General features: G+C 56.6%; 1 protein-coding gene across 7 annotated transcripts in view; it reads left to right on the top strand.

Moving 5' to 3' along the window:
- Positions 1-23,218, top strand: part of SOX13 (SRY-box transcription factor 13) — a 44,285-nt gene extending 21,067 nt beyond the window's left edge. For 3 of the 7 annotated variants that reach the window (XM_069876118.1, XM_069876117.1, XM_069876120.1), the window contains exons 2-14: positions 14,667-14,868; positions 15,654-15,759; positions 15,936-16,022; positions 16,792-16,964; positions 18,148-18,216; positions 18,376-18,490; positions 18,572-18,654; positions 18,735-18,894; positions 19,127-19,236; positions 19,331-19,427; positions 19,506-19,649; positions 20,629-20,845; positions 21,263-23,218. In XM_069876118.1, coding sequence (XP_069732219.1) covers positions 14,668-14,868; positions 15,654-15,759; positions 15,936-16,022; positions 16,792-16,964; positions 18,148-18,216; positions 18,376-18,490; positions 18,572-18,654; positions 18,735-18,894; positions 19,127-19,236; positions 19,331-19,427; positions 19,506-19,649; positions 20,629-20,845; positions 21,263-21,545 — 1,845 coding nt within the window. In that variant the 5' untranslated portion in view covers position 14,667 and the 3' untranslated portion in view covers positions 21,546-23,218. Of the gene's footprint in view, positions 1-462; positions 481-14,666; positions 14,869-15,653; positions 15,760-15,935; positions 16,023-16,791; positions 16,965-18,147; positions 18,217-18,375; positions 18,491-18,571; positions 18,655-18,734; positions 18,895-19,126; positions 19,237-19,330; positions 19,428-19,505; positions 19,650-20,628; positions 20,846-21,262 lie in introns of those variants that run through there. The other 4 variants (XM_069876119.1, XM_069876121.1, XM_069876122.1 and 1 more) reach the window with 4 other exon arrangements.
- Positions 23,219-23,491: the final 273 nt, after the last annotated feature.

The following is a 23,491-nucleotide window of genomic DNA, read 5'->3' as shown; positions in this document are numbered from 1 at the left end:
CCTGCTTTGCCTTTTTTATCCCTGCTAAATCGGAGCATCCCCCCCACTCCAGGAAAGTCTTGATGAGCAAGATTTGTTCCAGCCAGGGAATGTCCTTTCCAAAATGTCCATTTTCCCTGGGGGTGCTGGCAGGGGGGAGCTGTGCCCTGGCACCCAGGGGAGACGGAGCAGCTCGAGGGGAGATGGAGCAGCTCGTAAACTTGTTATGCGCCGGAGAGGGTTTTGATTTCATTCGCGGGATGCAGAGGAAAGGTTTTTTCTCTCCGTGCAGGGAACAGAGAAGCACAGTAAATCTAGTCTTTCACTGGGTTTATTTTTACCTTCGTTACTTGCTGGTGGGCTCTCCGGGCACGTGCCTCAGCCTGCAGCTCTCGCTGCCTGTCCCCTTCCTGGAATCAAGACTTGCTGGGACCGAGGGGTCACTACGAACCCTGCGAGCGGGTCAGGAGACAGGGACGAAGGGTGCTTTGCACTCCCCAGGTGAGTGTTCAGGGCTGTTTTTCTGGGGGGAGATGGCAGGGGGCTGCACTCCTGCTGCTGCCGGGGCTGCCGAGCTGAGTCCCCAGCACGGAGCATCCTTGGAGCTGCTGGTCCTTCAGGGATTGGAAGTTTGATGGTGAGTGAGTGAGGTGGTAGAGCGAATCTATGTGGGATACGGTGTGTGGTGCGCAGCGTGGGACCCTTTGCTCGCTGTCGTCTCTGCTCTCCCCACTCCTCCCGTGCGCTCAGCCCAGCCGGGACTGCTGGGGATCCAACCCAACCCAAAGTTTATAGGATTTTGGTGTGATGCTGAGAGGCTGGCATGGTGGCAGTGTGTTTGGGGGTCCCTCAGTGCCGACCCAGCGGATCAGGGAGGATCAGGGATGCTCAGGGGCAGCAGGACAGCCCAGAAGCTCACAGCCCATGGCCACTCGCCATCCCGCACGAGCCAGAGAGCGGTGAGCTTTGTCTGCTTGCCACGTTCCTGTTCGCTCCAGCTTTATCCCATTGGAAACACTTCTCCGGGGGTTTGTGTTGGGCTGGCTTTGTGCGTGCACATGGAATTGCAGGAATCGGAAAAGCTGGTATTGCCAAAGCAACAACCTTTAACAGACAGCTCTGACCCGTTGCAGGGACGCGCTCGCTTTCTTGGTGCAGCTTTGCTCTGCTTTTACACCCTGGAAGTTCCCAGCCGTGCTAATAAAATACATACTGCTTTTTTTCCTTAAAAAAAGGCATTATATTATAAAAAATAATCCACTCGCAGGCAGGGCAGTCGCTACCTCCAGCCTGCGATGCCGTGGAGAGAGCCGGCTGGCCTCTTTTGTTCTCTCCTGCGGCCACGCCGCTGAACGCAGCATCGCTCCAAACTGGGAAGGAAGAATGAAATATCTTCCTTTTCCCCTCATCCTGATGGGTCAAAGCTGCCTCTTTTTATCCGTCTGATGGAGGAGTTGTGCTCAGCGGGAGGGAGAACCCAGAAAGCTGGACAGCCCCAGGGTCGGGCGTTCCCCGGCTGGGGGTCCCTTGCAGCATCGCGGCCACCCCTGACCAGCCAGGGCTGGGCTATCCTAGGCTCTGTTGCTTTAGTTTTGGGAGGTTTTTAGTTTCATTGCGCTGCAGGGTGGAAGATTCGGGACGCTCAAAAAGTTTTGCGTGATGCATGACTAATTTCCACCCAGTTTTAACCCAGTAAAGACATGCAAAGGGGAAATAAATTAGCGCGGCTTATGACGGTTCTCCTGGAAAATATCTCAGCGCCTTTACCCCTATCCTGTGCCTTTCGGGGAGTAGCTTCAGGAGTGAAATCTGCTGCCTTCGGGTAGAGCTGCTGCTGGCCTGGCTGTGCCCCCGGGGAGCTCCTCATGGCTGGGTGCTGCTTGTGCACGGCTGAGAAGTGCGTGGGCTCCTCCAGCATGAGGAAAGTTGGCAGGGTGCAAGGCATCAGCTTTTGGAAAGTTTGCTGCTGCTGGGAAGCCCTCCCTCCCTCTCTCCCTCCCACTCCTCGTCCACCTGCTCCAGGACCACATGTCCCAGGCTGGAACTGCTCCAGCCCTAAACAAGAGCCCTTGGTGAGCCCAGTCCCACCGGCTCGGAGCGGGCAGGGAGGAGGGAGGTGCTGGCTGTGTGGGGCCCCGGCTTGCACCACAAACACCCTCCGGCCTCTTGGATGGACTGGTAAAAAAATATGAGTAGGGGATGCAGTGGTTGGATCTGCTTTCTTGAGAAAGCATTTATAGAAGTGCACTGGAGCACACGGTTGACGCACCCGCTGGTGCCTTGGACCCCAAATAGCTCTGTAGCCACCTTTGAGCACCTCCAGGGTTGGGGCATCCACAAATTCTCTGGGTGTTTTGCTTAAACGTGGTGTTCTTCAAGGGCAAAGCCGCTCCTGTGAACATCGTACCGGAGGGAAGCTCCCTTCTCTCCCTTCTCGTCCTGCTCGCAGCCCTTCAGCTAAAGGATGCAAACAGGGAGGTAGCTGGATCTGAAATATTTGAAATTCTGCCTCTCCATAATTTAATGCTCCATTACCACCCAGGCCTGCTCGAGGCGTGTGACCGTGATAAAAGATGCAGGCTGGTGGCTGCAGAGGCAGAGCAGCCTCCCCCCGCGTCCTCCCCGCTGTCTAATCGGAGAGGAACAAGGTAAAATGTGGCTCGTCGTTGAGACTCCTGCGAGCACCCACGAGCCCAGGCCAAAATCTGCTGGTTTGAGTTATTATATTTTAATTCTGCCTGGTGAAAGCAGCCCGTGGCAGCTCCTTGCGTGCTGGGAGGAAAGAGGTTAAGATTATAAATCAAAGAGCGCAAAGAGAATTAAAATTACGTGGGGCAGCGGTCAGGCCAGTGGGGGGATTTGATCCTCTTTGCGCGTGCAAAATGGGGTTATCATGAGCTGGGCTGATTCAGAATTGAAGAGGAGATGGGAGAGGAGATGTAGAAGCAGGTAGATGGAAATAGCTGGTGACACCACACAGCAGCTTCTGCCACTGCCGTGATGCTGCTGCCTTCCCCTGCTGCCAGGACCAGTGCCGCGGCCAGCCGAGAGCCAGAAATCAAAGCTTTTTGGACATAAAAGTCAACCTGAGTGTCCAGTGGGTTTGTAGCCATCAGTCCTCGTCCCCTCTAGTCTTCCTCCCTTGTTCTGGGTGGGTGTTGAGAGTGGTTCCTGGAAAAACCTTGTTTGAAAAAGCTGAGCTGGGTGATGGTGGTGGGTTGGACTGCAAGGGACGTGGTGGAGGGTGCAGAGCCCTGGGCTCTGCTCCCCGTGTCTTCTCTGCTTTTACTCCCCATCTCTCCCTGCACTGGCTGGCGAGACCACCAGGCACCCCTGGACATCCCGCATCCCTCCGGGCATCACTCCCCGGCTGGCAGGGTGCGTGGTCCCCACCGTGTCCCTGTGGGATGCAGGGAGGGGAGAAGCAGCTCAGGGTGGAGAGAGGACAGGACTGAGGTCCATGAGGAGCTCGAGCGGGTGCTGAGGTCCTGGACGTGGGGACTTGGAGTGTCTGAAGCCACTGTGGAAACTGGGGATCACACAGAGATGGGGACAAAGGGGACAAAGCCTGCAGGGCAGGGTGAGTGGGGGATGAGGACTGGGTGTGTGAGCCCCTCTGGTTCAGCTGCTAAAAGCTAGAAAGGCTCTGTCCTGGCCCAGAGTGGCAGCCCTGCCTGCCCACAGGGCTAAGGGAATGCCAGAGCCTGGCTTATCTTTTGTCTGGAACAATAGAGGGCTTGGCCCTATTGTTCTACCTTGCACGCCCAGCCGGATAGCGAGTCCCCTGGGGCAGGGGCTTGCACACGCGTGTGCCCGGCTGTGCAGCAGGGGACACCAGGGCCACCCTCACCAAGCTGTGCCTCCTGGGCAGCTCCGCAGGTGAATTCCTGAGCGGGAGAGGTGGCTGCTCAGGACCTTTCCTGCTCCTTTTCCTGGCTGTGACACTGGGATTTCTAGAGCTGGAGGGTTAATCTGGATGAGATCCCTGGGGCAGGCTGGTGGACTCATCTGAGCTGTGCAGGCTGCAGCGGGAGCAGAGGCAGAGCAGAATCTGCCTTTCTCGGAGGCTCTTGGGCTGTGATTTGGGTCTCAAAAGTGCAACACTGGCCCTTGGGCTCCCACTGCCCAGTCCTTCTTGCTGTGTTGCCTCGGCTCTGTGGGTCCAAACGGAGAACGGGTTTGGGGAACGCATATTTTTGCAGGGTCGGGGGGATTGTGTGTGTGTTTTCAAGCAAGGCTGATACTCGGGGGCTGCGTACTGGATGTGGCTCGTGGAGGAAGAGGCACAGCCCGGGCGAGCACGCAGCAGGAGCTGTGCGAGCGCTTGAAGCCAACGCTGCCTGCAAGCACCTCAGACTGCAAACACCAGCCCTGGAGACCCTTCTTGTAAGCAAAAGCTTCATTTAGAGGGGGGGCAAAGCGATGCTGACCCATTCCTGCGGGGCTCCCAGCAGCTGCGCTCTTGCCTTCTCCCTCTGAGGGACATGGTTTAGTGTTTGATAGGAATGGTTGGACTCGATGATCTGGTGGGTCTCTTCCAACCTGGTGGTTCTATGATTCTATGATTCTGTGCTGTCCGAGAGCCACCCCAGAGCTCACAAGTGGTGCACGACGCAGCGGGATGCGTGCGCTCTCCTGCATTTGTGTGCAGACGGAGCAACTGTGCCCACATCGGGACGCGGCACGTGCAGACAGGAGCTGCCAAAGCCCCCTCGTTGGATAACGCAGGCTCGGGGAGCCCAGGGGAAATCGGGATACGGGGAAGGAGGGACAGGTGCCGCTGGGCACAAAGAGCCCCTTGTGCTGCGGGACGCGGGGAAGCCCCGGCTGGCGGGGGCAGTTGGACACCCCTTGCAAACGGAGAGGGCTGACGGCTTCTTGCTGGAGCTGTTTTTTTGTTGTGCGATGAAAAACTATCCCAGTAGGACAGTAAAAGCTTGTTCCCTGATTTCTCTGCTGCCTCAGAGGGCAGGAGCCTGGCCGGGAGCTCCGGCATGACCAGGATTTCATGGGCTTTAGTTCCTCTGAAGCGAGAGGGGAGACGAGGGGCGGGAGGAGAATGCAGCCTTGCAGGATGATTGTGCGTTAGAGGGTCGCTGCCACTGGATTCCTTGGGTCCTGAAGCGGGGAGGAACCCCTTGAAGTAAAGAGACTGTAGCAACAAAAATGACATGAACCAGCCCCCTGCTTCCACCTGTCTTGCTAATTGAGCCCTGTCCCATTAGCGGGGCTGGTGGCCCCAGAGACGATGCTGGTTGCGAGCCCCGTGGCTGCTCTGGTTCAGAGCAATGGGGCAGATGAGCTACCTCCCAGCCACGGAGCCTGAATCCACACCCTGAATCAGGGATAACACCATCAAAGTGGCCAAGGCTTTCGCTAATAAGGCAGAGAACTCGGGCTGAAAGTGTTTTCCTTGGGGGTCTTCATCCAGACCCAGCCAGCCATGACTCTCTGGAGCTGAAGCGCAGCAGGAGCGGAGTCAGGGTTGCTATTAGTGAGGGTGTGATGATTTGAGGTGGATGATGGACAGCTGCTGGCACCAAGCACCCATCCTTCAGGCTTTTTCTTTCAGAGGGAGGTCAATGATGGCCCTGACGGTTTGCAGGGCAGCTCCCATCACGCCAGCATCAAAAATCAGTTGCTGAAATGTCAAACCAGCAACTGGAGCTCCCCCTGCCCTGAATTTGAGCAGCAGCTGGGGAGGGTGAAGTGGCTTCTTGGAGCTTTTGTCCCTCCGTGACCAAGCAAGCAACAGATCTGGTGTAAGAACCTGTTTGCTGCAGCTCAGGATCTGATGCAACGGGACCCCTAAAGGTTTCCGGGGCGCTGCTGGCTGCGAGGTGTGAAGCATTGCGGGCGGAAGCTTGGCCCCATGAGTTTTGGTTGCCAAAGATTTTTGGTTGCCAAAGATTTTTGGTTGTGCGAGAGGCGCTACGGCTGACTCCGAGCATCCTTTCTTTGCTCACGTATGTGCCTGCCTCACCCGAGCGCAAACAAGATGGGATTGACCCCCACAAATGGGAGCCCCGCAAAGCCCGAGGGATGCTTAAATAATAATCATGGCATTAGTAGAAGCTGTAAAATACCATGAGAAGCTCAATGAGGGTAGGTAGGGAGTGATGGGCGCCAGCCAACTCCATGGGATGATGTGGGATGGACAATGGGGTGAAGTAGCATCAGGTCCCACGTGCCACAAACCTCACCCGTGGGTTCCCCAAGGCACGGGGCATGCAAAAAAGGGTTGGAAAGTGCTGCCCTCCCTGTAGCCCCAGCCCAGGAGGTGGGCGAGCCCCGTGTCTTTTCTTTTTCCTAAGCAGGAGAGGAAAGGGGTCAGATGTCTTCGCCCCTCCGTCATGCGATAGGAAAGTATTGTTTACGAAGCAGCCGAGTCAAACGCGCCCTCCGCTCTGCCTGGAAACGCTGAGTGAGTGAAATTACACAAAAATGACACCACGATTGGCCTCCCTGATAAGCCCGAGGGCCGCGTTTGCGTGAGGGGAGGACAGAAACTGCGAAGACAAGGAGGGAGAAGTGCTAACCGCACTCCCTCGCCGCACTGTGCCGGCATCGCCGAGCCATCCCGCTGGGGCTGGGTAAGTCGTTGCCATCCTTTGCCTCCTGGCTCCTCTGGATCTTTCTTGAGTTGCTCTGGGTTCGCTTATTAATTTGATTTTTCTTTCCCATAATCGATGATTTGATGCAAACTGGTTAAATCGTGGAGCGGGGAGATGCAAGGAGCTGATGCCTGAGGTGGTGGGAAGGGGTTTAGGAGCAACTTCAAGGAATTCTGCTGCATCTCAGAGACTGGGCAGCTCCCTGGCACCCACCACCCTGGGGGCTGGTGGCCACTGGTGGCATCAGTGGGACTGATCCAGCCCCCTGGGTGCGAAGGTTTGGCATCCGTGAGCTGGGCAGGGCTTTTTTTTGCATCGAAGCGAAGCTTTGCACAAAGGAGGAAACTTCATTCAAACATTATTTCTGAGGCAGGAAAAAAAGGAAAGAAAGAGTAAATACCTGTTCTTCAGCATTCCTCCCTCCTCGTGCCTCGCCTCCCTCTTCCCTTGCTGCTACGCTGTGATATTTCTATGTTGCTTTGGGTTTTAATGCAGGGGAAGAAACGGCGAGCAGAGGAGAGGGATGCAATGAGAAGGGGGTCTCTCTGAAAATATTAAGATTGTGAGGTTTTTACTTTTTCCCCCAGACCATTTAGACCTGCAGGGAAGGGGAATTTATTCCTTCAGTGCTTCTCCTGCACCCCCAAGGGCTTCTTCTTAAAGATGCTTTGAACCCCATAACCTTCCCTGGACAACAAACCCATCTGCCTGCAAAGCCGGCGATGGTGCAAAGAGATTTTTTTCCTTATTGATGCATCTCACGGAGTGGGAGAAAAAGCCCAAGCAGCCTGCAGACTGCCTAGTCTTGAGGCCAGGAAATGGGAATGACCAGCGCGGTCCCCAACCATCATGTGGGCTGTCGCCGGGATTGTTCCCGCGCCTTCTTCCTCCGGGCTTCGCACGGTTTTTAAATAATTCCAGCGCGACGGAGTTTCCTCCTCTTCCCTGATGAGATCATTCCCCGTCTAATAAATCTCGCAGCCAGGAAATTCCACCTGAGGTTCAGTTTAATTTTTCCCCCCTACTTAAAAACCATCCTATCGCTCGTCCCAGTAAAGGAAAAATGTGTTTGGGTCATGGCTGTGAAGGCAGTGGACTGGTGCCAGTTTACACTCAGGGAAGGATCCAACCACCTCTTTGTATTTGAGTGCTTTATTTTGATAGTTATAAACAACTGGGTGTTTTTTATCTGCATCCTAACGCAGCCGGGCTCGTGAGAGGCAGCATCCCTGGATTTTGGGCGTGGAGGCATTGCTGGGGGCTTCCAGCAAAGCCCCCGGCTGAGTAATCCTTTATGCCAAGGCAGGAAAGCATTTTGCAGTGATGTGTCCCTCTGCCACCTCATAAGAAACCAGAGCAAAGTGACAACCCCCTCCAAGAAGCGCTGTGAAACCCGAGTGAGGCGTAGGCTGGAAATTCTGAGTAAGAGGGGGCGTCAGGAGGCTGGGATGCAACCCCAGTTAAAACGTGTTGGATCGGATGGACCCGTGTACCCCCAGGGAATCGGTTGTGCTTGTCTTGATGTTATGATGGGCTTTGTTTTCCCATTTCCACCTGGAGCATCCCGTGTGTCCTGGCTCCATCACTGCCTCCTCTGGTCTGGTGGCAGGGGACAACCCCACGCTGCAGGGTGCAAGCTCCGAGAAGGTGAGGTGCCTTCTAGCAAGTGGGATCATCCTCTGAAAGTAAGAAATGCAGGAGGACAGAGCTGCCCTCTAAGGACTCAGATCTGCTGTGGCTTGGTGCTCGCTTCAGCCATCGGCCGGTGCGCTGAGACAACATCCATGGAGCTGGAGTCTCCTGGTGTGCGTAGGTGGGGGAGGACATAGAATCATAGAGAGGTTTGGGTTGGAAAGGACCTCAAAGCCCATCCAGTTCCACCCCTGCCATGGGCAGGGACACCTCCCACTGGATCAAGGGCTCCAAGCCCCATCCAACCTGAGACATCATACCTGACATCCAGCCATCCTGTTAAGCAACCCAGATCCTCTCCTTGCCCCGGCCACAGCCTGAGGATCCATCCTTTCCCCCCGTAATTGCTTTAGGGTTAAACCTTCCAAGTGCCGTGTGGTAATCAGAGACCCTGAATTGCTGCTTTTCATCTTAGTGGATGGAGAATTGATGCTCCCCTGCCAAAGACCGTGGAAGCTGAAGCAATAGGAACTCTTCCAAGAGCAAAAGGGGAGATAATCCCCCATGGGGGTCCCATGCCTGGTTGGAGAGGGGACAGAGAAGGCTCTGAGACCTTATAGCGACCTTCTAGTACCTGAAGAGGCTACAAGAGAGCTGGGGAGGGACTGTTTACAAAGGTTTGTGGTGATAGGACGAGGGGCAATGGGGATAAACTGGAGAGGGGCAGATTTAGACTAGATATAAGGAAGAATTTCTTCACTCTGAGGGTGATGAGGCACTGGAACAGGTTGCCCAAGGAAGCTGTGGCTGCCCCATCCCTGGAGGTTTTCAAGGCCAGGTTGGATGGGGCTTTGGGTAGCCTCATCCAGTGTCCGTGCCCATGGCAGGGGTGTGGAACTACATGATATTTAAGGTTCCTTCCAACCCAAACTATTCTATGATTCTATGATTTTATGACCCATGTGAAAGGTGTGGCGTTCAGGGCGGCACATGCAGAGGGTTGACCCCCCTGCTCCTTCCTGTGCCGGGAGTTTCCATGATGCCGATGCTCTCACCGTAGCATCACTGTTTCGCTCTGACCCTATAGAGACATTTCCAGAGGCCGTTATCCTCCATGGGGAGAGAAGTTGCCTTCAGGGACCTGGTGGTGGATGGAGGTTGGACAAAGACTGGTCTGTTTTGTGTGGACAGAGTGAAATCCCGGCTCCTGCTGACGCCGGGGCTTTTAGAATCATAGAAACACGAGGCTTGGAAAAGACCTCTAAGCTCACCCAGTCCAGCTGTCAGCCCAACCCCGCTGTGGTGACTGAACCGTGTCCTGAAGTGCCACGGGTACATGATTTTTGAACCCCTTCAGGAATGGAGGCTCCATCCTGGGTACTTACTGCTGCCCCTCTACCCATGGAATCCCCCCAATCTGCCCAACATCTCCCTTCTCGGCCTTGATTTTGCAGCTTTCTCAGCAACCTTGTGGGCTGATGGAGGTTGTGGCTTTCCACGGCAGCACCCTGATGGGTACGATGTTAAAAAACGCAGCATTTGAAGGTGTGTAAAGCATTAGCTCATGCTCTCCTAAATGCGTTTCCGTTGCTGCCGTGCCCTGGTTTGTGGGGCAGCACACGCCTGCCTGTGTCGCAGCCCCACGGGGGAGCACGTGGTCCTCGAGTCCATCGCTCTTGCCCATCACGGACACCTCAAGCTGTGGTGCTCATGTGGTGGCAGAATTTCTAGGGCTGAACACATTCAGCATCCAGATGCCTTCTGGGTTTCAAACCTCCTTTTTTTTCCCAGAAGCCGGTATTGCACTTCTTGCCCCGTTTCGCCGCGAGCGTGAAGCCAACGGGCTGGCCGTCTCCATCCCTCCTGCTTTTGCCTTCGCAGGGAATAACCCAGCATCGGGGGATGCTCGGCATCCCAGGGGAGGGATGGTACCCCCGTGAACTTCCCCCAGCCAGGGCCACTTGCCTTGGTTGTCCCTGGTCATCCCTGCCCGGGCACAGCGGAGGAAACCATCCATTCTTTTATGTGTGAAGGCACGCCGGGCGGAAACGGTTGGAAACAGCCCCGAAAGGACATTCCGAGTCTGGCAGGAAAGCAACCCTCTCGTCTGGCAGGAGATAGGCTATTGTCTGTCCCTCAGCCCCTGCTCGGAAGAAGAAAACGTCCGTGTGTGTCTTATTTTTTCCTCTACCCCCTTTCTCTCAGAGGGTGCCGGGGGCTGCGAGCGCTGCACGTGGCTGGTGCGTGATTGGCATTGCCGTGTTTGCTTGTAGTTTTTTGCTTGAGTTTTTTTGCCCTGTGTGCTTCTCCCTCTGGCTAGGCTGGTGGTATGGCGTGGAGAGGTAGGATGCAGCCGTGGGATGTGGGTTTGTGCTGCTTGGGATGGGTGAATTGGCTTTGGGATGGCTGGGTACCACGCTGGGCTCCTGAAGGGAAGAGTCCGCCGTAACCCAAGAACTAAGAGCTGCGATTGGGGAGGAAGAGGGAAATGATAAACCCCAAGAGCCTGCCCACCATGGGCAGCCTGAAAATCTGCACAACCTGGCTCCCTACTCCGCTCTCCCCAAGTCCAACTCCTCTGGGAGCCCTTTGTGGCTCAGTCCTCTGGGGTGGGATAAGCCCTCAATCCATGGGGCAGGGATGCAGGACCATTCCTGCACCCGCATCCTCTCCTGAGACCAGTTCCGCTGCCCCAAACCGAGCAGCGCTGCAGCTCTTCCTTGTACCAGTGTGTGTTCTGTGCTCTCCTGTGTTTTTGCAAAGAACTTGGCTTTCACCTAAGCTCACCGTCTGCTTTGTCCCTGCCCAAACCTTCTTTCCCTTGGGGCAACCTCACCTCCAAGCCTCCCCTTCCACCAGCAACCCTTTTCTTGACTGCAGACAGGATCTGCTGCGGGGAGAAAGCCTGATCCAGAGGGCCCCACACCTTTGTTGAGTGGTTTTTTCACCTTTTCTTCCCTTTGCTGCTTTGTGCTGGTGGGGAGATGCCAGCAGCCCCCTTCCCTGCAAAGCCAGAGCCTGCATAAGCGACTGGGAAGCGGCTCTGGGTGCTGGAGGGGATCTCAGCATCTTCCTGATGCTCTCGAGCTGCTCTGGAGATGCCAGTAGCCCCTTTTCCTGCAAAGCCAGAGCCTGCATAAGCGACTGGGAAGCGGCTCTGGGTGCTGGAGGGGATCCCAGCATCTTCCTGATGCTCTTGAGCTGCTGTGGAGATGCCAGCAGCCCCCTTCCCTGCAAAGCCAGAGCCTGCATAAGCGACTGGGAAGCGGCTCTGGGTGCTGGAGGGGATCCCAGCATCTTCCTGATGCTCTCGAGCTGCTGTGGTGCCAGGCAGGGTGCGGGCTTGCTGGCACACTGGTGCCCCTTGGCCTTTCGAGCTGTTCTGCTGCAGCACAAACGGGGTCGATAGGATCGGCTGGCGGGCAGGAAGGGTGGCACGGCCACGGCGAGAATTGCAGGACGTGCCGTTCAGGGCTCTGAATGGCAAAACAAAAGCTGTCCCCATCCTGAAAATCCCAGCCCTTGGACTTGCGTGGCTGGAGTTTGGAGGTGAGGTGAACACATCGATGCCTGTGTTGTATGGGTGGTTTAGGGCTTCAGGGCTCATCCCCATCATGCCCCCCAAAACATGCTTGGAGAAAGCAGCCGCCTGGGTGTCTGGTCCCTCACCAAGGGCTCCCTGGCAGCTCCGATTTGGTCCTCTGGGCAGGCACGTTGCATCCCAATGCCATTCCCTCCCTTCCCCTCCGCCCTGTATTAAACAGGAAGCATTAAAGGCAAAGATCTGTTACACTCCCTGTGCCAAGGCAATTGTTCTGATCCCTATTGTCTGTCTCAGGCAGCCCCAGAGCCCGGCACCTGAGCCCATGCTGGGGGAACCGGCCCTGTAACAAGATAATGGCACTGTTTTCTCCTTTTTCTTCTCTCTTTTTCTTTTATTCTGCTCCGCAAACCTTATAATAAACCCACAGCGAGGCCCCTTTCAAACAGACCCCTATTAAAGTTACGGCCCCATTTTTAGAGTAAACTTCCAGTGGCACCGGGAGGCTAAGGACAATAGAAACGTGACCTGTCAGAGGGGTGGGACATCGCTTTTGTGTGTGTTTCAAACTGAAAGCATCGCTCTGTGCTGCTGCTGCCCCATTGCCTGGGCATCCAGGCATCCAGCTACAGGGAGGGAGGGCAGGGATGCCCTGAGAAGAGGTTTTCTGCCTTTAGAACCCCCAAAAAGGCTGGAAGGCTGGAGCCTCTACATTCAGACCGTAGCTGGGATGCCCTTGGAAGAGTTTTTTTGCCTTTAGAACCCCCAAAAGACCAAAAGGAGGGAGCATCTGCATTCAGACCTGTAGCTGGGATGCCCTGAGCAGGGGGTTTTGCCTTTAGAAACCCAAACAGGCTGGAAGGAGGGAGCATTTGCATTCAGATCTGTAGCTGGGATGCCCTGGGAAGAGGTTTTTACCTTTATAACTCCCAAAAGGCTGGAAGGAGGGAGCATCTGCATTGAGAACTGTAGCTGGGATGCCCTGAGAAGGAGTTTTTTGCCTTTAGAAACCCATACAGGCTGGAAGGAGGGAGCATCTGCATTGAGAACTGTAGCTGGGATGCCCTGAGCAGGGGGTTTTGCCTTTAAAAACCCAAACAGGCTGGAAGGAGGGAGCACCTGTGCACCCACACCTGCGGATCCTCACTCAGGAAAGCACCCAGGGCAAGGCACTCTACATTCGTGCCTCAGTTTCCCCACCTGCAGCGCAGGCTCTGGAGCTGATGGAGCTGTGGGCACAGCTCCCCGCTGGCCGCCTGCCACCAAGCGTGTCCGGTTCGTCCCCGGCTGAGACGAGGGAGGCTTTGGGGGGGTGTTTTTGAGCCATGGCCAGGTTGCCCTCCCCACCAAGGTGAGCCGGGGCAGGATGCAGTTGATAGCGGGTGATGCTGAGGCTGGAGGAAACCTGCTGGCCCTGCCACGGTTTGTTCAAGCGGAGGGCAAGGGAACTGAGATTAAAAAAAGCCCCGCTAAGATCAGAAAGGCTGGCGAGCACAGTGCCCTATTGTGGAGCTGTCACACTTCCCTTTACTTTATTGCTTTTGTCCAACACCCTATTGTTCCACTTCCTTTTGTCCCCTATTCACAACCCTGGCTTTTCATTACCCAGCCGGCCTTGTTGTTTTCGTTTCTTTTGTTTGAAGTTCCTGAGAGGAAGGTTTTATTTTCAGCGGTTTGATTAATTCGCAGCTTGAGCTGGGCTTTGTTTGTTATGTAATTGCTGCCCCCATTTCAGGGGGTCCCAGTGAGCCGTGGGGTGTGCGGAGGGGACAGAACGTGGGGGTCCTGGTTCTAGGGTACCAGAGCCCAAGCAGGATGCTCTCCCCATCCCACTACAGCCCTTTCCCACCTCCAGCCGTGGTCCCACAGCCTGGATCCTGGATCCTGGCTCTGACCTGTGTAAATCCTTTCCTTAATAGCCTCATTTTCCCATTATTCATCCCTGTAAGGAGAGCTTTGGGAGGGTAATATTTGTTCCCATTCTTGCTGTGCAGGGTTGGTGGCCTCGAGAAGGTGAATCCTTCACATGCGGGCGCTGCCCCATTATGCAAAGGTCCTGGCATCCTCAGCACTCGCTCAGGGATAAGGTCCCTGCAACCCCAGGAGTCCCAGAAGCTGCAGCAGAGCCAGGGGTTTGCAAGGGATGTGGCTGTGACGTGTTCTTTGGGGCAGATCTCATTGAAAATAGCTGCTCTGGCCACGGTTGGGGTCTGCTGGGGTCACACAGCTCATCCCTCATCACTTCTGTGGTGCCCGGCCGAGCAGCTGGATCAGGATACTGCATCAGGAGCTCGATCAGCACCCACAACCATGGCACTGAGGGCAGGGAAAAGCATTCCCTGGCCAGGGCTTGGCTGATCCCAGCTCCACACCAGAGGCTTTGCTAGAGGAGTGATTCTGGTGGCCATCCCAGCCTCTGTTCAGCAGGACCAGGAGCTCCGTTTCCCATCGGAGCAGGAAACCTGCCTGCTGGCTTCCTAGGTGGCTCCTGGGGTGGTGGCGAGGGGCAGCTCAGGAGAACCAGGGACCCAGGGTGCTGCTGGCATCGGTCTCTATCGTGGTGATGCACGAAGGCGTGTGCTGCTCATATTGCCCCTAAATCCCATGCCACTACCTCTCTTTCTTCAGGGTTTTGCTTTGTTGCTCCGTTCCCTTTGCAGCCCAAAGTGTGAAGGGCTTGTTTCCCTGGGAGGTTTTGGCCACTGAGCCCCAAATCTGCTCAAACCTGAGCTCAGGGAGCCAGGAGCAAGAGCTCAGCTTCACCAAGCCGTGGCAGAAAGCAAAAAACCTCTGAAAACCAGCAGCACAGGGCACCCCAGTGTGGGGTCAGGCTGGGAAAAGGGGCGCTCGTGGCTTGGGGGGTGCCCTATGGCTTTGCTGACCACCCTACCACCCCGTAGGATGTCCATGAGGAGCCCCGTTTCTCCCCCCCTGGAGCTCGATGGAGCGGGCAGCATGGTGAACTGCACCATCAAGACGGAGGAGAAGAAGGAGGGCGCCTACGAGTCCCCGCCGGGGGCTGCCCCCAGCACCGAACCCCATCCCAGTGACCCGCCGGGGCCACCGCTGAAGGAGGGCACCGACCCCCAGGTCCTGCCGCAGGTGGGTCCCAGGGCTGTCACAAAAACTGGTCCTGGCTGGGGTCCCACCCCAGACCTGGGCTCCGTCTCCTGACAGACGGGGGTGGTTGTTCGCCTGGGTGGTTGTTCCCCTGGGTGGTTGTTATTCCTCATCCCAAGGGAACGAAGCTGAAACCAGAGGCTTTCTGGCCATCGTTGATGCTCTTGGGTCGGCTCTGGGATGCGAGTGCTTTGCCTTCAGCATGGAGCCCTCCCCCAGCCACCTCTAGATGTGCTGCATCCATTCAGCCTCCCTTTTTAATTACTGTTGGGTTTTATCTCCCTCTGCCCAGCAGCCTCAGCTCCCCGCTGGCTCCCTGCGCTGCCTCCTGGGGTGGAGAGGGCTTGGAGGAGCTGGGCAGACTAAAAGAAACAAGTCTTTGCAGCATGAAGAGCAGAGATGTTCTCAGGCTGGCCTGGAGCGAGTGTGGTCCAGCAGTCATAGAATCATAGAATCACCAGGTTGGAAGAGACCCACTGGATCATCGAGTCCAACCATTCCCATCAATCACTAACCCATGTCCCTCAGCGCCTTGTCCACCCGTCCCTTAAACCCCTCCAGGGAAGGTGACTCAACTCCCTCCCTGGGCAGCCTCTGCCACTGCCCAATGACCCTTTCCGTGAAAAATTTTTTCCTAATGTTCAGCCTAAACCTCAGCTGGGCAGGGCCAGCTCTGAGCATCCTACCAGCCCAGCATCTCCTGCCCAGAGACCTGGGGACAATTCCTGTTTGGAATCAGGTGCTGAGTAACGCTGTGTGTGTCGCAGGAGTCCTGCTCGCCCTCCAGTGATGTGCTGGAGCCCAGGCGCTCTGCCTTTGAGCCGGCTGTCGGCAGCCAAGAGAAGTTGGACTTCAACAAGAACTTGAAGGAAGGTAGGAAAGATTTCCAAGTGGCCTCTTGGGACCCCCTGCTGCTCCCTTCCAGCCCCTTGCTATTTTTCCAAAGCTGTGGGATGGGATGAGCCACCTCATGCCACAGCGCTGTGCTCACCTGGCTGTCCTCTCCCTCTCTCTGCTTTGCCCCCCCTGGTCCCCGCTGGTGCAAACAGTGATGCCAACCATTGAGAAGTTACTGTCCAGTGACTGGAAAGAGCGGCTGCTGGGCCGAAACACTGCTGAGTCCAAGGAAGTGAAAGGTGAGGTCTCCCCCTGGCCACCCATCTCCACCATCCTCTCTCCTGCGCCCTGTGCCTGGCCAGCCTGGGCTGGAAACGTGGCATTTCATAGAATCATAGAATCCTTATGTTGTAAGAGACCTCTGAGATCATCAAGTCCAGCCGTACCCGTCCGCTCCTAAATCATCTCCCTAAGCACCTCATCTGCCCATCTTCTAAACCCCTCCAGGGATGGGGACTCAACCACCTCCCTGGGCAGCCTCTGCCAGTGCCCGATGACCCTATCAGTGAAGAATTTTTTCCTAATATCCAATGTGAACCTGCCCTGGTGCAGCTTGAGGCCATTCCCTCTCATCCTATCATCTATCACTTGGGAGAAGAGCCCAGCATCCACCTCTCTACAACCTCCTTTCAGGTAGTTGTAGGCAGCGATGAGGTCTCCCCTCAGCCTTCTCTAGGCTAAACAACCCCAGTTCCTTCGTCTGCTCCTCATAAGACTTGTTCTTCAGCCCCTTCACCAGCTTCGTTGCCCTTCTTTCCCACTTTAGGAAGGGCTGTGTGCTTTGAGCAAGGTTTTATACCTTTATAACCAAATTATTAACTATATTTTTGGGGTGGTGAACATCCCTGATGCAAGGTTGCCTCTGAAGGGATGGTTCAACACGAGATGGGTCTTTACACCCTCTGTGCATTAGCCATCCCCTGGCCACAATCACCCAACGGTAGTGATGATGCTCTTTACCCTCGCCAAGCCCCTGACCCACAACCACTTGGTTTTTTTTTTTTCCAGGAACCCAGGAAAGCCTGGCAGAGAAGGAGCTCCAGTTACTTGTCATGATCAACCAGCTGTCCACGCTGCGGGACCAGCTCCTGACGGCGCACTCGGAGCAGAAGAACATGGCCGCGATGCTCTTCGAGAAGCAGCAGCAGCAGATGGAGCTGGCGCGGCAGCAGCAAGAGCAGGTGAGCTCGGGTCCCCGTGGGCAGCCTGCTCGGGGGCAGCGTTTGCAAGGTACCATCCATCCCTTCGGTGATCCCTGTGGGATCTGCTGGCTCTGGGTGCAGGACCATATTGGTGTCCCCTGGCAGCTGTGGGGAGGTGGCCTTGGTATTGGGTGTAGGAGGACTTCACTGTCTGCCTGGAAACCTTCCTGTTTTCTGTCCTCATTCCAAAGACTCTCTGTCTTGCTCCCTGGTTCCAGGAGGGTGAGGATCAAAGGCTGGGATGGAGGGAGAGAGAGGGGGACAGATGGAGGGATGGAGGAATAGAGGGACAGATGGATGGATGGATGGATGGATGGATGGATGGATGGATGGATGGATGGATGGAGGAAGGGAGGGAGGGATAGATGGAAGGATGAATGGAGGGATGGGTGGAGGGACAAATGGAAGAAGGAAAGGAGGGAGGGAGAGAAGAATGGATAGAGAGGTAGGTAGGTAGGTAGGTAGGTAGGTAGGTAGATAGATAGATAGATAGATAGATAGATGATTTGTTTAGCCTGGAGAAGAGGAGGCTGAGGGGAGACCTCATTGCTCTCTCCAACTCCCTGAAAGGAGGTTGTGGAGAGGAGGGAGCTGGGCTCTTCTCCCAAGTGACAGGGGACAGGACGAGAGGGAATGGCCTCAAGCTCCACCAGGGGAGGTTCAGGCTGGACATTAGGAAAAAATTTTTCACGGAAAGGGTCATTGGGCAGTGGCAGAGGCTGCCCAGGGAGGGGGTTGAGTCACCTTCCCTGGAGGGGTTTAAGGGATGGGTGGATGAAGTTCTGAGGGACATGGTTTAGTGTTTGATAGGAATGGTTGGACTCGATGATCCAGTGGGTCCTTTCCAACCTGGTGATTCTATGATGGAAATTATACCCCTTAAAATACTGGGCCCTTCCTGACTGTGCTCTCTTGACTCTTTGGACACCTCTTTTTCACTCTCCAGTAGCCCATTCGGTGCTAAGGGTGGGGGTGACACCATCCCTCCCAGCCCTTTCTCTCCCCATGCCCTGGGAGATGGCTCGGGTGCAGCTCAGCCGCCCCGTGCCTGCCCTCCCTGTGGTTCTCTGGCCCTTCTGCACATCCCTTGTCTCCGTTTTGCTGGTGGGCCAGCTTGGTGCTGCTGTCAAAGCCACTAAGCCCCCCATCTCCCCTCTGCCAGATCGCCAAGCAGCAGCAGCAGCTCATCCAGCAGCAGCACAAGATCAACCTCCTGCAGCAACAGATCCAGGTAAAGGCTGGGGACACCTCCCCGTGTCTCCTTTCCCGTATTGGGTGAATGAACCCCATCACATGCAGGGTTCGTGTTCCCTCCCGGGGCCAGGACCTGCTTGCAGTGTCCCACAACAGTTCTTTGGTCTCTCTGCTTCTCTCCCCGTCTTCCCTCCAGCAGGTCAACATGCCCTACGTCATGATCCCCGCCTTTACCCCCAGCCACCAGCCTCTCCCCGTCGCTCCCGACTCCCAGTTAGCGCTTCCCATCCAGCCCATCCCCTGCAAACCAGGTGAGTTGGGGTTCCCCGGGACTGTCCCAGCCCTTCGTGGTGGCCTCGTCCCCCAACGCATGTCACCTCTGCTCCCCGCAGTGGATTACCCGGTGCAGCTGCTGCACAGCCCCCCTCCTCCCACGCTGAAGAGACCCGCCGGCTCGGGCCACCTCCAGATGCAGGTACAGCCCCAAAGCACCTCCGTCCCCTGGGTTAGGGCGCGGTGGGCTCTGTGCTTCACCTTCTCTCCCCTCTGCCGCAGGAGACCTCGCAGCCACTGAACCTGACGGCCAAACCCAAAGGCTCCGACATCCCCAGTGCCTCCAGCTCGCCCAGTTTGAAGATGAGCAGCTGCCAGTCCCTCACGCCGAGTCACGGGGCCACCAGGGACCTGCAGACCAGCCCATCCAACCTGCCTCTGGGTGGGTTCCCAAGTGCCTTCGCTGGTGGATGGTCCCATGCCCTTCCCTGGCCACGTCCAGGATGGAAGATACCTCTCCTCCCTGGGGTTCCTCCTCCCTGGGGTGGCCTGGGTGGGCACCTGCCACTCCGTACCCCACCTCAGCTGGGATTTCTGGGGTGGGATGAGGTGCTGTGGGGTGATGAAGGAGCAGGCGTTGGTGCTGATGGGTGTCTGTGCCCGTGTCCTACCAGGGTTCCTGGGCGAAGGCGATGCCATCACCAAAGCCATCCAGGATGCACGGCAGCTGCTGCACGGCCACAGTGGGGCCATGGAGGCATCGCTGAGCAATCCCTACCGCAAGGTGAGCGTGGGGTGGGCGCCGTCCCCTTCTCCAACCCCAGCTGGTCTCTGCCTAGCTCGGAGCTGGTGGTTCCTGACCCTCTGCTCTCCTGCAGGACCACGTTGGGATTGATTCTTCCCCAGTGAAGGAGCGAATGGAGGACACCCCTGCCCACCGGCTGGACGAAGCTATGTTGGGCTGTGAGATGGATGGTGAGGACGGCTAAGAGTACCATGGTTTGGCCCCATTTGCTCCTCCCTCTGGCTCCTGACCGGGTGTTTCTCTCGCAGGCTCACGGCACTTCCCCGAGTCCAGGAACAACAACCACATCAAGCGGCCCATGAACGCCTTCATGGTGTGGGCGAAGGATGAGAGGAGGAAGATTTTGCAGGCCTTCCCAGACATGCACAACTCCAGTATCAGCAAGATCTTGGGTGAGTGCCAGGCAGGGTGGGACCCCCTTCTCCATCCCCTCACTCTGCTCATCCTCAGCCACCCACATCAGGAGATGCCCACCAGGATGATGTTATAGCATCACTTAGAATCATAGAATCTCTAGGTTGGAGAAGACCTTTGAGACGCTCAAGCCCAACCGTACCTGTCCCACTGCTAAATCAGATCCCTGAGCATCTCATCTGCCCATCTTTTAAACACCTCCAGGAAGAGCGATTCCACCACCTCCCTGGGCAGCCTCTGCCAGTGCCCAAGACCCTTTCGATGAAGAAATTGTTCCTAATATCCAGTCTAAAGCTGCCCTGGTGCAACCTGAAGCCAATTCCTCTTGTCCTATCCCTTATTTCTTGGGCGAGGAGACCAGCACCCACCTCTCTACAATCTCCTTTCAGGCAGTCTTAGACAGTGGTGAGGTTTCCCTTCAGCCTCCTGTTTTCTAAACAAACCCAGTTCCTTCAGCCGTTCCTCATGAGATTAAAGCCCAAAGCCCTGCTCAAAGGCTGCTTGACTCCATAGTCCCATCAGGACGCTCAGGGCTGGATGCTGTCGACTGTTGACCATCCCCAAGGATCTGAGCATCTCCAAGCATCTCCAGCTTCTCCTCTCTCCTAAACTGGACGTTGGTCCAGTTGAAGGCTCCCAAGTGCTGAGCTGTGGGGCTTGATCACCTCTCCACCAGCCTGGCCCTGTGCCCTCCTGCCTCGGGTGCTGGTGGTGATGACAATACAAGTCAGCCAGTTAGGGAATGCGACTCACACGCCAGCGCAGCCTATTTTTGCTGCAGCATCTGCTCACCATACCTTGGAGAGGACAGAGGATCACCAAGAAGTGCCTGGGGAAGGTCAAGGCTGGGGACCTGTTCCCGGTGTGCACGTTAATTAACCCTGGTGGTGGTGACCTCAACCAGGAGTTGGGTTTCATCCCAGCAGGCAGCCTGACCCGTGTCTGATCTCTGTGCAGGCTCTCGGTGGAAGTCCATGACGAACCAGGAGAAGCAGCCCTACTATGAAGAGCAAGCCCGGCTGAGCCGGCAGCACCTGGAGAAATACCCCGACTATAAATACAAGCCCCGACCCAAACGCACCTGCATCGTGGAGGGGAAGCGCCTGCGTGTGGGCGAGTACAAGGCGCTCATGAGGAACCGGCGGCAGGACGCCAGGCAGGGCTACTTGATAGGGTAACGCGCCCCTTCCACCCAACAGGGCTCATGGAGGGACCTTGTGGGGATGCAGAAAGAGCTGGGGCTGCATCCTCATCCTCAGACGCAGCGTGGGGGTCTGGAGCAGCAGCTCTGCAGCATTGGAGCCCCGCTGCTGCTCCCCTGCATCCTGCAGAGCTGCCAGCAGGATTTATCCAAGGACGCGTTCTGCCTCCTCACCCACCCAGACACCTCTCTTTGCCTTTTATCGCTTTTATTCCCCTCTCCTGCACTGCTCTGGCTGGGACTGGGGGTCTTTGGGGAAGGGGCGCTGGCTCCCGGGGTGGGATGGGCTGTGCTGCAGAGGGAGCTGGATGCAGATGCACCCGATGCAGATGCACCCAACGCAGATGCACCCAACGCCCCGGCCGGTGATTGCATTCCCCTGTCCCGCAGGCCCCAGGGCAGCCAGCTGCCCCCCTCCTCCTCGGATGTGCTGTACCAGCGGCCGGTGGGCGTGCAGCTGACCCCCCCCTTGATGGAGCACTACCTGCCCCGCGGCGTGGACCCCGGCATGCCCGTCATCGTCAACACGCGCAGCCTCAAGGAAGGCGACGGCGGCGGCGGCGGCGACGACGGCCACTCGGTAGCCGAGGGCGAGATGTACCGCTACAGCGAGGAGGAGGACTCGGAGGGTGAGGACAAGAGTGATGGAGAGCTGGTGGTGCTGACGGACTGAGGGCGGCTGGGGGGGTGGCGGCTGAGGGTGGCACCAAAAAGGGGGTCGCAGCATCCCCTGATGGGATGTGCTGGGAGCAGAGGAGAGCTGCTACCCCAGCAGGTGCCTGCAAATGGATCCCAAGGAGGGTGAGATGCTTCCCAGGGGTTTGATGAGCTGGGATGTGTCCACCGCACTGGGTAGGTTGATGAGAGCTGGCTCAGTCTTGCTCCAGTGTTTGGGGCGTGCAGGTGCCACTGCTGCAGAGTTGTCACCCACTCGCTGTCCCCTGGGAGGGACCTGAGGGTACCAGGCTGCAGGGAAAAACTCCAGAGCATCTCCCAGCCCTCCATCACCTGCAGGTTTCTTGCAGAGAGCCTCCCCTCCAGTGGGGACATGGGATGGGGACAGGGAGATGGGATGGAGACACGCTTGTCCCTCGCTCAGCCCAGTCTGACCTCGCCACCGCCTTTCCCCCTCAGCCTTTCGAGCCTGCCAGCAAATTCCCGTGGAGTCATTTTTAGCTCTCGCCTGGCCCAAGAACTGGCCAAGGGCTCCGAGGAGCCCTTTGTGCTCCTGACAGCTCTGGCCCACTTTGTAAATAAAGCGGGTGCCTGTTCCCTGGCTGCACCGTTATCCCAGCCCTTGCTGGCCCCTGTCCTGGGCACGGCTGGACACAAGCCCTGGCTGCAGGGGGGACGACTCTGCACGCTGCAGGCTCCGCCTGTGCTCATGAAAACCTCGGAAAGAGAGCAAAATAACAGCAATTTAAGAAAGAAAGCAAGAAATCATTCAAAAAAAAACCCCTTGCTGTGGACCAGGGGAGTTCAGGGTGCACGCATGGTTGTGTGTGCACGGTGTCCAAGTGCGCACGCAGTGTCTGGCTGCATGCACGGTGTCCAGCTGTGCGTGCATCACATCCAGATGTGCATGCATGGTGTCCAGCTGTGCGTGCAGGGTGTCCAGCTGTGCGTGCCCAGTGTCTGGCTGCATGCACGGTGTCTGTCTGTGCACGCACGGTGTCTGTCTGTGCACGCACGGTGTCCAGCTGAGCGCAGAGTCCGTGCACCTCCCTGTGGCCGCAGCCAGAAACAGGCACTACGGCTGCAGCCAGAGCCTGGCATCCAGCCTGGACCTTGCTGGGGATGGAGAAGGAGCTGGGGCTGTCTGGGATCTGAGCTAGAGTGGGAGGACGAGCCTTGCAGTGGGGGCTTTGCAGCAGCCCCCCCTTCCTCAGCAGGTCTGGAGCAGCAGCTCTACAGCTTGGGGGCCCCGGTGCTGCTCCCCTGCATCCTGCTGAGCTGCCAGCAGGACATGGTTTAGCCAAGGATGCATTCTGCCTCCTCACCCACCCAGACACCTCTCTTGCCCTTCGACAGTGCTTTATTTATTCCCCTTCCCTGTGCTGCTCTGGCTGGGGAAGGGATGCTGGCTCCCGGGGTGGGATGGGCTGTTCTGCAGAAGCAGCTGGAAGCAGATGTGCCCAACAACGATGCAGGTCTTCCTCTTTCTTCTTTTTTGTTTGTTTGGTTTGTTTTTTTTTTAATTCTTCAAAGTCTGTAAATATAGATAGAGCTCTATTTTGTTAATAAGACGATGAGTAACTTAACCTGTATATTTCACGTACTTGTTTACAATCATCCCCCCCACCCCCGACACCTCTTGGCACAATAAAGATGACTTTTTGGAGCAGAGAGCTGGGTCTGGACTTTACCAGGTCAGGGAGAGCTTAGGGCTGGATAGGGACCACTCCTGCAAAGCAGGTAGAGAACAGATGGGGTTGTTTCCCCCCTTCCCTGCTCCTTCTGCAGCTCTTGCTCCCTGTGATGTCTTCACTCATCCTGAACCCCTCCAGGGATGGGGCAGCCACCCCTGCTCTGGGCAACCTGGGCCAGGGCCTCCTCATCCTCACAGAGAAACTTATTTTTTCCTAAGATCTCATCTCAATCTCCCCTCTTGCAGCTGGA

This window comes from Phaenicophaeus curvirostris, chromosome 24 (genome assembly GCF_032191515.1).
Source record: "Phaenicophaeus curvirostris isolate KB17595 chromosome 24, BPBGC_Pcur_1.0, whole genome shotgun sequence".
NCBI classification, from domain to species: domain Eukaryota; kingdom Metazoa; phylum Chordata; class Aves; order Cuculiformes; family Cuculidae; genus Phaenicophaeus; species Phaenicophaeus curvirostris.
The sequence above is the reverse complement of the archived record's forward strand: the minus strand, read 5'-3'. Positions and strand labels throughout refer to the sequence as shown.